Source organism: Phalaenopsis equestris, unplaced genomic scaffold (genome assembly GCF_001263595.1).
Source record: "Phalaenopsis equestris unplaced genomic scaffold, ASM126359v1 Scaffold000094, whole genome shotgun sequence".
In the NCBI taxonomy this organism is placed as follows: Eukaryota; Viridiplantae; Streptophyta; class Magnoliopsida; order Asparagales; family Orchidaceae; genus Phalaenopsis; species Phalaenopsis equestris.
In genome coordinates, this window is record NW_018164536.1 from 3031506 (window position 1) to 3046712 (window position 15207).

Sequence of the window (15207 nt, forward strand, 5' to 3'; positions counted from 1 at the left end):
GCCATCATACATCTGAATTCTGACTTCTCCAATACCAACTATATTGCAGCATCTATCATCACCCAAATAGACTGAGCCAGAATTAGTTGACCTGTATGAAGTAAACCACTCCCTGTTAGGTGTTATGTGATAAGAGCACCCTGAATCAAGAATCCATGCATCCGTGAACTGAGTTGATGAAACTGAGAGCATATCGCAATCACTGCAATCTGAATTTTCATTCTGCACCACATTTACAGACTTCGATGAGGTATCACATTTCTCCCCATTCTGCTTTTTCAGCTTTGGACAATCTCTCTTCATATGACCTGACTCCTTGCACTTGTAGCAATGAATTTCTTTTTTTGGCCTCTAGACTTTGATATGGAATTTCGCCTTCCAGATCCCTCCTTCTCTTTCTTTCTTCAACGATCCTGCTTACTCTTCACATATAAACTGTCACCGTGAGAGCTTTCCCCTGCATTCTGCTTCCGCTGGTTGTGAGCCAACAACGCTGTAGTAATCTCATCCACTTTGATAGTTTCTTTCCCATATGTCAGAGTAGTCAGCAGGTGTTCATAAGAAAAGGGCAACGAACACAACAAAATCATCGCTCTATCTTCATCCTTAATACTCACATCAAGTCGTGACAGGTCTGTGATTAATTGATTGAAGTCATTAACATGTTGCGCCAGATCAGACCCTTCTTATATCTTCAGCCCATACAGCTTTTGCTTCAGATACAACTTGTTCGTCAGAGATTTAGCCATAAACTGAGTTTCCAGTTTGTTCCAAACTTCTCTTAGAGATTTCAGATTCATCACGTGATACATAACCTCATCTGCTAGGCATAGTCGTATCCTCGCTGCCGCTCGTTGTTGCAATTCTTCCCAATTTTCATCCTCTATGACATCTGGTTTTGCTGTCCGCAGAGCTTTCAAGATTCCCTGTTGTGCCAACAGATCTTTCACTCTTGTTTGCCACAATCCAAAGTTACCAGTTACGCCAACCTCAAATTTTGCACCAGAAAATGCCATCTGAATATTATTCTTGCAACAAAACTTTTTGCAAAAAAAAGGAAAAAGAAATTGAAATCTTCGAGTAAAAAAAAAATTTTTTTTTCTTCCCTGAAATCGGAACCCAGCAAGAATTTTTTTTTTTGATTTTCTTACAATTTCGAATTTTCCTCCGCTTCGGATTCCCTTCCAATTTCTTCTGAAATTCCCTCTCCAGTAGTTTTTCTTAATATTCCCTGAATATCTTTAGGAAAGGTAGAGGATATCTTGTTTCCAGTAGCTTTCCTTAATATTTCCTTGATTCCTTGATTCCTTTTACACCACAGCTCCAGCAAGAAAGGAATACTCCTCAGATTCTTTTCTTGGTTTGTCCACGGGACTCGATCCTCTCCGCGATTCTTTCCTGCAAATCGCCTGAACAGCCTTACTCGAACTGCCGAACACCGCGAACTGCAGAACAACAGATCGCGATCCTTTTGCAAATCGCCCGAACTTCGTTCTCCTGCCTCGCGAAAGAGTTCCGATCCAAAGCCCTTCGCACGAAACCTCTACGCTGAGTTATCCTTCGTACAAAGACCTGGAACCTGCGCCTGCGTCGTGCAATATCTGCTGCTCGAACTTCGCCGTTTGCAGATCTCGGCGAAACTTCCTTTGTGGAACTCTGACTGAAGCCCTGACAGAACTCTGCCGTTCCTGCCGCCAAATCTTCTTCCTTGCGCCGACGAAATTTCTTCCCTGCACTCGAACCAGGCTTTGATATCACTTGTTGAAAAAATAGGGGCGAAGAAAAACAGTAATCGACACAAATCTAGAAGAACACAGAGATTTAACGAGGTTCGGCAAAGATGCCTACGTCCTCGGGAGCAGAGTGGCGAGTTCCTTTCAATAATCAGAAAAGTGTTTACAGAAATCAGGGATACCTCATGGGGTTACTAACAGGCCTATTTATAACCCCAAGAGTAAACTTTAGGCACAATATGTAATTACAACATTACCTCTATACCATACCGCGGGGCTTTGCCTTCAGACCCCAACCTACGTAACTTCCCAATTTGGACAGATTCTTCAGCTCCGCTCCGCTCCGCTCCGCTCCGCTCCGCTCCGCTTCGATCCAGCTTCTGTCCCGATATGGTATATGAGCCATATCATAACAAAATGAAATATATAAACTTGATCAATCATAACTGACTATACGACAAAAATAAACTATGCATGCATAATTTTAGTGCAGATGTTGTTAAAGGTAGATTATATCACACCAGGGAAGGCAGGGAAGAATTGTCAAAGTTTTTCGTGATTTGCATTCTTTGACATTGATTACTGCAGATTGCTTAAAAAGACAAAGATGAGGACATCCCAAATGTTGTGTTATGTGAAAATAATGAGTAAACGTAGAAATTTGAATAACAACAATCAAACACTAAAGATTAAATACAAATACCTCTTGCTGCAACAAATACTCAAAAATACTCTTCACATCCCGCCAATAACTTTTTCCTAGATCATGCATGAACCTGATCACAACATAAACTGTCTGTGCAATGACTGGTATAGTACAAACTATCACATACATCAGACTGTCCACTTCACTGTATAAGGAGCTGATCGCATATTTTTCCTCTCATTATAAGGAACTGATCGCATATTTTTCCTCTCATTATCATCTTTAGGATACTGATCTGAATTCAACTAAAAGTGAGATTCGATGGGCTGCGTCACCATCATGCTCGAGTCATCAACTGATCCAAACTTCTTCAGCATCTTCCAAATATAAGCTCCTTACGAGAGTCAAACCTTTCTAGTTGTCTTGTCCCTGAGAATCTTTATACCAAGAACTCTTTCATTTCGAAATGTTCGGACAAATGATCCTTCATCCTACCAACTTCAATCTGACTAGCAAATGCAACAACATATCATCAATATATAAAAACAAGTAAATGAACTCACCGTTGGCTATCCTCTTTAAATATGCACAATGATCATAAATGGATACCGTGTACTCATGTCCCCTTATGAACTGATCAAATTTTTTATACTGCTGTTGTGGTGACTGCTCCAACCCATACAAAAATTTGTCCAGTTTGCAAACCAAGTCTTTTGATACTCCATATCCAAGTTATTGCAATAAGTAGATCTCCTCTTCAGTTCTCCGCATAGAAATGCAGACCTCACATTGGGTTGTTCCAAAATTAAACTGTATTGTCCTACAAGTACTAAGAGAATATGGATTAAGAGATGTTTGACTACTGGGAGAATATTTTTTCATATTAATCTCTTCTCATTGTGCAAAGCCTTTTTCCACTAATCTTGCCTTTTACCACACATCAAATCTTTTAGATCCTTCCTTCTTTGCATACACCCATTTTCCCCTGGTAGCTTTCCTTTCCAGAGAAAGCTTCACCAACCACCAAGTAACATTCTTCCAAAGAGGCTCCATCTCTATATCCATTCCTAGTTTCTAAAGACCACAGTCTGGACTCTCTATCACTTCTGTGTAGCGACAAAAAATTTATGCCTCTGTGGCTGAAAGTGCAAATGATTCCTCAACCAAGCTATTTTTAGGAAATTATGACTCCTTCTCCTACTTCTAGCATTAGATTCTTGAGTAGGAATCTCATCCTCAGCATCGTCCTCCACCTCCTTCTGCGCACTATCAATAGATACCTCTTGAGCTGCAACTGAATCAGATATCTGAGTTGGAGTGGATGAGCTCGGCGGAACAAATGAGGTTGCATCAAACTCCAACTTCTGCTGCATATCTGTGGTCCCAGTAGAACTCTCCACCTACTTTGAATCCCAATTTTTCAACAAGCTTGTATCATCGAATGTAACATCTCTGCTAACAAAAACATTTCTTTCTGACTGATCATACATCTCGAAGCCCTTGAGTCCATACATAAAGCCAACAAAGAACATCTTCTTTGCTTGTGGTTCCAATTTATCATTCTGCATGTGGTAGTAAGTTGATCACCCAAACACTTTCATGTGCGCATAATCTCTAGCAGGGTGCTCTGACCACATTTCTTTTGGGGTTTTCTTCCAAATAGCTGTAGAAGATGGACAGTTCATCAAGTGAAAGACATATTTTATGGCCTTCGTCCAGTAGACTCTATCCAACCCGACAGTGGATAACATACACCAAATTTTCTACACCTAAGTCCGGGTCATCCTTTCCGTCATCCAGTTCTATTGTGGTGTCTCCCGAACAGTGAAGTGGTGCACTATCTCAGCTCTTTGACACTCTTGCAAGAATGCATCTAAAGTTTATTTGGCTTCATTGTCAGATCAAATACACTAGATCTTTTCAACTCTAGTTTCTGTAGAGAGAAGGATCGAATTAGCTAAAGTGTGAGACTTACGATTTCACCCTATTGGCAATGCTGCCCATTACTCGCGCAGATAAGCTTTAATATTTAGAGGCTCATTAGAGCACCTGAGGGTATTTTAATTGTTAATTTTAACAAAATTTTAGGTGGTTTTATTATTATCTGCACGGGGATATCATCATTGAGATGGGTGCAGATATTTTAATTTGAGGCCTCAAGTTCACCTTCTCTCTGCTTGTGTATTTGGGGTTGTGTATCCGACAACGTTGAAAATATTTCAAACTTTGTTGTATATTTAGAATTTTGTATATCTCCCATACTTAGCTATCATCTGAGTCATTTAAGATGATTCATATAATCATTTTAGTCTTTAATATGTAGCTTAGGAGATTTCATTCATATCACATTTTGGCCCAAGTAAATTCAATTTAGTTTCTCTTTTATGACTGACACTCTGACCAAAATCTGACAATATTTCGGCAGTCTCCCGGCATCGTCCCTCGATGGCGAGTTGTCAAGTCCCCTGTGATTCATGTATGTTCTTTTTATAGTTTATTCTTTCATTTAAGATGATTCATATAATCATTTTAGTCTTTAATATGTAGCTTAGGAGATTTCATTCATATCACATTTTGGCCCAAGTAAATTCAATTTAGTTTCTCTTTTATGACTGACACTCTGACCAAAATCTGACAATATTTCGGCAGTCTCCCGGCATCGTCCCTCATTGAGGGGCTGCATCGGGAGTCTAGGTCTGTCCACCATCCTAAGAAAGGTGTGTATGGGTGGCTTGCGCTGCGACCATAAAGTAGTGTATCTCGTCACATAAAATATATGCATGTATGGTCTTCAGAATGCAACATGATCCTTCGCCACACTAAGAAAAGCATGTATAGATGTCACTGATGCATTCTTAAACACTTGCAACATATTTCCTCACCGAATTAAGAAAGATGAAAACAAGTACTTAAATTTGAATTGTCTATAACGTGTCAAGCGACGCGTGCGAGCTTCCCCCCACCACGTTAAGAAAAGCTTGTATGTCTCCCTTCGACGCTTCAAGTGAGTTGTAATAGACATTTCATGAGCTTTCGAATTGTCAACCACATCGCAAGTGCCACATATGAGTTTCACCCTATCACTCTTATAAGAAAAGCTTGTATATGGTACCGCTTGATGTGTCAAATGTGACGTGGTGGGCATTCTAGGAGTTACAAGTTTTACACATTCCACACAGAGTAGAGGCGATTTAAGCAGACCTACATGAATCTCACATACAAACTTGCACTCCATTTCCGCGTTACAATCTTTCACAAATGCACACATACACATCATAAAATTTTACATAAGCTAGATTTTCTTTCTCAGCCATTTCATTTACCAGATCATTGCTTGAAACTCGTCAACAAGGTGGCCTGTTATAATAGTAGGAGATTTGAGATTTCAAGCGAGGTTGAGATAGGTTGTCAGCATTGGATGTGGCAGATGGAAGCATGAGAGAGAGAGATGAAACGGCTTGGTTTGATCTATAGCAGGTGGCTTGGAAGAAGGTTCTTAGGTAAGAGATTAGGAGGTTTATGAGTTGGATGGAAAGGTGGACAGCTCGTCGGTGCATGGGCTAGCTAGAGGAAAGAATTCCAAATAGGTGAGCTCGTCGACAGTTGGGTTGACATGCGTGGTGGAGAGATGCAGGATGGCAGCAACGCGAGCGTTGGCTTGAGGTGATGTGTGGCGAGAGAGGTTGGTTTATGTGCTTATCAGAGGGGTTTACCGGAAGGGTTGCTGACGAGAGGGAGTGTGAGGTCAAAGAGCTACTTAGTGAGAACAAGTGAAGGCAGAGGAGATGCGGCACTGCTAACACTACAAAAAAATGTCTGATTAGTGTTAGACATTTCCGATGCTAGGGCAATTTTCATTCACTAATTACAATTAGTGTCGAATTACTGTCGAAAAAATTCTGACGTTAAAATGGGCATCTCTAATTGAATTTATGTCGACATTTGCGTTGAATTTTTATTTGCGTCAGAATTTGCATGGAACAATTCTATTTCTAAACATTTCCGTCAAAATTATGACTGAAGATGTTCGAACGGCTGATTTGTGTCGAAAGATTCCGACACTAATTAGCATTGACACATCTAGTCCTGTGAAAATCAACGTCAGACACTTTTGATGACGTTGCATCAAATTTCGTGGCGCTGGTATCGAAAGGCTGATTGACCCTTTTGCATCAGAAAGTTCCGACACTATTCTGACACAAACCTGTACATAACAAGAAAAAAATACTGTAAAACAATTAGCTTTCCACATATCTGCATAGAATAAACACGAGCAACATAATAGGTTTGAGAACAATTTGCAAATCTAAATATGAAGTAAAAATACAGTCCTCTAGGGGTAACTCCTCATCGATTGAGCAAATCTAAATATGAAAATCAGGCATAACTGGCTCTTGGTGAATAGCTTTGAGAACAATTTACATCTCAACAATTTTTTGTAGCCTATTCTTCATTATAACAGCCCAATCAAGTTTATCCCTTGCTCGACCAGGATATTGAAGATAGTAAACCTGGCTAGTCAGTGTGCCAGAATAATTTGTACATCTTCTTTTCATTCTAACTTCAATAATATCATACAGGTAGAGTATATGTGTTGCTCGATTAGAAACAGGATCAAACAACTCACTATTGAACATGTAGACATTGTGTTCAACATAGCCCGGATATTGCAACTGGACTCCTTCATTTAGTATGTAGTATTAGCTGATCTCATTATCTGTGTATGTGTTTCATCCAACACACACACCACAATTATAATTCTGTTTTTCTTCACCCTAAGTGCTTGTGTGAAATTTGTAACCATTCACTTCAAATATGTACTGTGTTTTAATACTAAGATTAGGCCCACAAGCAAGATTTAGTAAGCTCCGTTCTATGATTCAATTACTTCTATCATGAACCTAGTAGAATTTCTTAAGCATAATTATTTTTACTTAGAAGAGTACAACTACAAGACATACCGGTGAATTAAAAAGTTACTTCAACATACGTGTAATTTGAACCATTTTGGGAATTCTACTTCGATCTTAGAAGAGGGTCATTCTCTATGTTTAGACTCTTGCTAAATAACCTGCGGACATCAATGTTATTTGTATGTCTAAGTTAATTGATATAGCATTCCGGATAATAGCTTTGAAAACTTTTGATTAAATTTAATCTTAATGTAGAAATGGTTGTACTTCATCACAGTTTATAACGCACAAAGTAGCTGCTGGAAGCTCTTTATCGTTGAGGTAATGCGTACCATGCCTACCCAAAAGTTCATCTGATAACTAGAATACATATAATTATGCTTGTGAAGACATCTCATTAACAATATCAGATGTATGTTTCCTTGATCGAAGTAATAAGAAGAGAAATTAATTCTCTAGTAACATGTATGTCTCACATATCGATCCTCCAGATGAGCTTTATTTTTAACAATCATTTTTATTTTATTCAGAAATCTACATGGTTGAGTTATTTTAAAAGAAACAAGATAGTACTATTTCTAAAATTAAAGACATATCTCACAAAGGGATACATCCGCCAGTATTGCACTAAACCCCCTCATACAATGTCATAACACAAAGGTATGGGAAGAAATTTCATTTAGTAAAAAAAAATCGGGAGGAAATATCCATTCAAACTTTCATAGCAATAATGCAATACTCGCGTCAAAACTTCTTAGAGAATCAACATCTAAAGTTTCTGTGCACAACTCCCTGAAAAACGAACTGGTTTCGATCAATGGATCAAGTATCGGCTTTAGCATGATATTAAATGCAACAGGTAATAAGCACTGCATAAAAACATGGCAACTGTGACTTTTCATACTAAATATTTTCCCCTTCCCAAAATTAGCACATCAGTCTATATTAGAGGCACAATCACTTGGAAACTACAAAGAATGCAACCACTCAAAGATTGTTTTTTGTTGATATGATGTAAGACAATATGCAGTTTTGGGCTTTATTCTTTTACATGCATTTGTCTCTTACAGTTCTAACCCCTCCTCTTATAATACTCTTTCAGGTTCAATCTTGCTTTGACGTTGCTCTTTCATTTTCTCTTGATATCCAAAATAGTATTAAATATTATCAAAAAAATTCTTCTTAATATGCATAATATCTAGATTATGAATAATCAGATTGGTTTTCCAGTATGGAAGATCCAAAAAATACTCTGTTTTATCCCATTATGTGTAATACTACAATCTGGAAGATGACTAGAGGCTAATTTCGACATCTCAGTGATTTTTGGTACTTCACTGATTATCTATAATATATTGCTTCCACTAAACTTTAGAGGTGGACTTGATCTTTCAACTATATTTATGATAAATGCATCTTTATTCCTCCGGAATGAGTGATCACGCACTAAGAACATTTTATGACAATCACACCAAGAATTTTTCCCTTCATGCTTCAAAGTGAATGCTTTGGACATATCCATGTAGTGTGGACATGCTAATTTCCTGGTTGTGCTCCAGCCAGATGGCATCCCATAAGCCATGAATCACTTATAATCCACATAAGAGCATCTCTAAGGTGAAAGTTTTGTTTCATTGCAATATCATAAGTCAACTCACTGGTTTCACACAATACTTGGAGCTCATTTATAAGAGGTTGTAAGCACACATCAATTTTACCCTTTTAGTTATGTGGATCTGATATGTACAATGTTAGCAATAAGAATGACATAGTCATACTTATATCAGGGGGGAAATTATATGACATGTTAACAACTGGCCAACATGAATAAGGTGTTGCAGTGTGGCTATAATGTGTGAACCCATCTGCACATAAGCCAATTCTAATGTTGCATGATTTTACTGCAAAATCAGGAGAACTGTAGTTGAAGTGTTTCCAAGCTTCACGAGCTGAGGGATAAGTCATTGTATTAACACTAACAGATCTGATATTATGCATATCATGTGGGGAGTTATGCTCATAGAAGAAAATAGTCATTGGAGCGGTGGAATGAGCTGAAAATAAAAGAGACGTTTGTAAGGAATATTTTTTTAATTTTTGCTCTTTCTCCCCCTTGGTTTGAACATTTCAGCACTGCAAAATCTGTTTTTTGTCTCGTATGCATCTTCTTTGTAATATAATATAGATATGTTGACACAACAATCTATCTTTTCAGAAAGTAGTCTCACTTCGCCACTAACTTTTTAGTTCTGTAAAAATCTTTTCGAATTAAATTATCTGTAGGATTTTTTCTCCTTTAACAATGTTGCTACATGATTTAACCATTCACTGGGCATGTTGAAGTCATATTTGTAATTGAGCATTCTGGGGGCTACTGCTAACTTTGTGCGAAGTGCATCCTTCTCATAGTGTTGTTGTGCAGCATTTAATAATTCATAGAATTGTTGTGCTTCACAGTCCTGTTCTTAGACATCATTAGACAAACTCTCAACAAAATGAGTCATACTCACATCTTCAATCATTTCCTCATACATGCAAGAATCGTGAATAGTTGAAGGGGCATAACTTGATGAGACTATTGTATGATCGTATTGAACATCTAGTTCAAATTCATCATGTGAAGCCTAATCCCAATAATCAGGTTTAAATTCCCTACGGTATAGATCTAATTTTACTTTTTCAGGTGTCAGGTATGATTGATTCTTATGCTTCGCACAGGGGCATCAGAACATATATTCTAAAAGGTAAACTGATAGTTGCATTGCCGCATGCACAAACTCTTCAAAACCAGCCAAAAACTCGTCAGTTAATCCTTTTCTTCCTGGATAAAATTTGTTATTCATCCATGATCTAACGCTTAGATATCCATATGAACCATACATGTAGCTCTATAGATTAGTACAACATTATTGTGTTCTACTGAGTGTTATATTTTTTTTATTTAAATCATAGACCAATTTCACGCCTACATAGAACTTTAGACTATAATTTACACATTCTACCCGAAACCTTAGGTCAACTATACATCATAAATGAAACCCAAAGCCTACAAACCCAAAGAATCAACCAAACTCATTAACACCCAAACTATATAAGAAATTTACATAGCCCAAATTTCTTATATATTTAAATATCTCACACATATATTTTCATATTTACATATATAGCACAATCTTTTTATGCATTTACATATCTCACACCTTAATTTTAAAATTTGCATATTTACATTCATAGAACATGATTACATACATAGTACTAATGTTATGTGTTTACATATCTCACAACTAAATATATTTAAATACATAGCACAAATTTTTTTATGTTTTTACATATCTCACATCTAAATTTTGATAATATTTACATATTTACATAAATAGCACGGATCTAATGCATTCACATATCTCAAACCTAAACAAATCATTTACATACATTTCAAACCCTATTTAAAACCATTAGATCTAAAATGACATATTACAAAATTCTTATCTATTTACATATTTCAAACCTAAATATTTATATTTAAGCCCATATCATTCTAAACTTATGTAAAATCATAAAATCCATATATATTACATTTCTAATGAAGGAATACTTAAAAAAAACATGAGCAAAACTTATGTATTTTCGGATCTAACATCTATGCAAGCAAAAAGATTTGAAAACTCTGTAGAAGAAGATTTCTTACCTTGGAGTAGATTTGAGAGGTGAAGCAGAGCCAGAATTGCCGGAAAATCTGGAATTGGACGAAGAAAAGTCGGAAGGGAATGAGAGGAGTTCGGGCAAGAAGTGGCGGTTGCAGTTCTCAAAAGCCCTATTTTAAGGCCTTTTTGCGTGGGCATTTGCGTCGACGCTAATGCAGCGCTACAATGTCCATTTAGCGCCTTCTCTCGACGCAATTCTTCTGAGTTGATTTTTATGGGAGCGGGACTGCAGGGGACGCTGATCACACACAAATCGAAGGCTAATTTTGCTCGGATATTATTTCCGACGCTAATTCTGAGGTTAATTCACAATCTTTCCGTAATGCGGAAGGAAAACTCACAGGCTAGAAAGAACGAGAGAAGAAGGCAGGCACGGGAGAACGTTAGCTGGATGTGGCTTCACCGATGGCTCGCCGAGCAGGACCTACGGAGGGTAGAGAGGGGAGGCGCTCTGTTAGTTCAGAAATCCAACAGTGAGAGAGAGAGAGAGAGAGAGCTGGAGTTTTCGGGTTTTTGTGTCGTGAGGGAGAAGCGGGGTAGATCGGTTCTAAGGGCCTCGTCGGAGTTGTACGAACAGTGGGGAGAAGTTTTGGGTTGCTTGCGTGAGAGCGAGAATGAAGAATGAGGGGGAAGATGCGCGGGGGACTGAGGGAGGCGGATGCAGGAGCCAGGAAGCCAGGAAAATGCGGAAACGGGGCTGGGATCTTTTGATAGGATCAAAGAAGGTCGTGGGATTAGAAAATATGTTAAAATGGTTTTATTATATTTTATTAAAACCTTTTATATTTATCTATATCTATATATATTTAAAAGGAATGATCCGAGATTATTAGTCGAGCCCCGGTTATATCTAAGTACGTTAAATATTCGTATAATACGTCCTATATACTGGGGATTTGAACACATGACCTGTGGGAACTTATGACCCTCAGAGAGATTGCTCAACAGGTTTACTTACATGCATATTTAATACATATATGTTAACATACCTATTTAATTCATATATTTATATTTATATTTATACATATATCTGAGTGTGTGTGTGTGTGTGTGTGTGTGTGTGTGCCACTAAAATGCTTGCATCACCCTCTCTACTTATGTATTTTAAGTTTTATATGGTCTCTTTCGTGTCTATAATTTATGTGCGAAAATACAATAATATAAGTATCCTCTCTGGACAAAGTTGACATTTAGGGCATGCTCTTGCTGTCCATTGTCCATTTTACGATCTGAGATCGTTTGAGTGATTTTAGTGACGATTGACATGATTCGAATTTGATTTACACATGTCGTATTAGCAGTTATTTTGTCATGCTTTCACCATTCGATCATGAATGACTACTTTTTAGGTAACTTTGGTGCTTTGAACACCATGTTATAGTTTTTGTCTTTTGCCCACTCCTCTTATGTCCGACCAATTTTTCTTGTGAAATTTATATGAGGGTGATCAGCCACTTCCACATGTGTATCTTAATTACATTGTAATGTCTTATCCCAAAAATGATATAACAAATAACGATGTATTAAAGTCTCAGTGACAAATATTTCTAACTGTCATACTCAAAATATGACTTATTTCAGACTCTTGAAGTTTTTTATATGTCATATACTGACAAGTATTGATATAAAATAATAAACCCGAGGAAACGATTGTTGCCACCAACAGGTGTAGCACCAATAACAACCTATGTGACCAAAAATGATTTATTGGCTAAGTGCTACTATAGCTTCCAATTACAACCTCTATGACCAATTAATGATATTGTAGCTACTAACTATGGTCTATGTGAGAAACTATGACATGGCTAATTGCTATTACAACTTCCAACTACAACATATTTAAGTAACCACAACTATGTAGTAAACTGCTATTGCAGCTATCAAATATGACATATGTGACCAACTACAGCCTATGTGGCTAACTACTACTACAACTTTCAACTTCGACTTGTGGCCTACTGAACTACTTCAGCTACCAACTACGATTTATGTGGATAAATGCTACTGCAGCTTTCAACTACGACCCATGTGGCCAACATATGCTACTACAACTACCAACTACTGTCTATGGGACCAACTACGACCTATGTGGCTAAATGTGAATGGAACTTTCAACTACTTCGATTATGAACAACTAAAGCTGCTGCAACTACCAACTAGGAATTATATGAACAATTGATGTACTACAGCTACCAAATATGGTCTTTATAGCCAACTAATATTACTACAACTGCCAACTATGACCTATATGACTAATTGCTGCTATAGCTACCAATTACAATCTATTTGGCCAACTGAAGCTGTTACAACTAACAAATATAGCCTATATGACCAACTACAACCAATATGACTAATTGTTATTGCAACATTGAATGATGGCCTCCATGGCCAACTGATGCTACCACAACTACCAACTATAATTGATATGACTAACTACAACTTCCAACTATGACCTTGGTGGCTAACCGACGCTGCTGCATTTACTAATTAGGCCTATGTGACCAACTATAGTCTATGTGACTAACTACTACTGTAATTTCCAACCACAACTTTTGTGATAAACTGATGTTATTATAGCTACCAACTATTGCATAAGTGACAAACTATGACTTATATAGCTAACTATTACTATAACTTCCAACTACGACATTTATGCCCAACTAAGGCCACTACAACTACCCAATTCAACATATGTGACCAACTGCAGCTATCAACTACAACTTATGTAACAAATAACGATATATGTTACCAACTATGACCTTTGTGGTTAACTGCTACAACAGCTTCCCACTATAGGCTTTGTGGTCGTCTGACGCATTTGTAGCAATCAACTAGAACTAATGTAACTTGTTACTACAATAGCTTCCCATTACAACCTCTGTGATGGATTGATGCCCTTGTAGCTACCAATTATGGCCTAAGTCACCAATTTCTATTATATATTCTTACTATAGCATCTATGGCCGACTGAAGCTCTTGCATCTACCAATTATGACTTATGTGGCCAGTCACTATGATAGGTTTCCACTATGGCCTATATGGTTGACTGATGCTCTTGTAGCTACCAACTACGCCTTTTGTGGCCAGTTTCTACTGCAGTTTCTCTCAATGATCTATGCGGTCGAGTGACACTCTTCCAGCTGTTGAGCATGGCCTATGTTGTCAGTTACTACTACAACTTCTAATTACGACCTCTATGGCCAATTAATAATATTCGAGCCACTAATTATAGCCTTTGAGGCCAACTACTATTGTTACTGTTTCTAACTGTGACTTCTGTAGCCAATTATTGCTATTACAACAAGAAACTGTATGAGTTGTAGCCCAATTATGACAATTATTGTGGAACTACAATTCTACAGTTGTGATTATCATTTTTGCAATTATATATTCTGTAATTCAGGAAAAGAGTGGATGTATATATTTAGAATCACATAATGAATTACTTTGATTGGGCTAGACCTCATGATTTTTTTTCATTTTGAGATTTTTTCGATTTTTTCACAAAAATAATCCTGACGTCTTCTCCTTCAATTTTTTTTATTATCATTGTCTTTATTATATCTTTGTACAACACTAAGACATTAAATATCATTCTACCGCCGTCAATCTTTTGACACACAACAATACATAACAGGACACAATGAAGAAAAATGATTCATGTAGTCAACCTCACATAGTGAGATAAAGGGTGGTGGTTTTTTTGTTGTTGTTGGTTTTAGAATTAGACATTGATGAATAAGCAATAATGTAGGGTCATTCATGCTCAGGATCATGCAACCTTTCTGTCTTCCTCATTCATGCGCAAATAAAAATGCTAAATACACCTTCAATAAATGCTAAAAATAAAATTCTATCAGACTACCCTCCCTAAGACCTCTTTCAACTTATAATTTAAGAAATCTTCATCCCAATTCCTCATCCATCTGTTTATTTTCTTCACCTGCATACAATCACAAAGCTCTGAAACATGTAACGGGCCCTGCTCGGAGATATTATGATTCGCCAACTTGCAAAGCTGCTCCTTGGGCCAAGTTTTTCAGCTTTGGTTCGCAAGTAGAGGTTTCTTCTTATCATCCCATGCCTCCAACCTTTGCTGGGCTTTTTCAACCTACAATCAAAAAACAAATTGCGATTTAATATCAGTAGTGTACCTATATAATGCCATTAATGTTTGTTGAGAAATTAGGGCGAAAAAAAACACTAATCGACAC

General features: G+C 37.4%; 1 protein-coding gene across 1 annotated transcript in view; it reads right to left on the reverse strand.

Annotated features, from left to right (window-relative positions):
- Nucleotides 1-14765: 14765 nt before the first annotated feature.
- The window catches only part of LOC110020200 (protein DETOXIFICATION 40-like), an 11612-nt gene continuing 11170 nt past the window's right edge, over nt 14766-15207 (reverse strand). Inside the window, exon 6 of the mRNA XM_020718214.1 lies at nt 14766-15104. Within this exon, the coding sequence (XP_020573873.1) occupies nt 15033-15104 (72 nt within the window). The 3' untranslated portion in view covers nt 14766-15032. The remainder of the gene's footprint in view (nt 15105-15207) is intronic.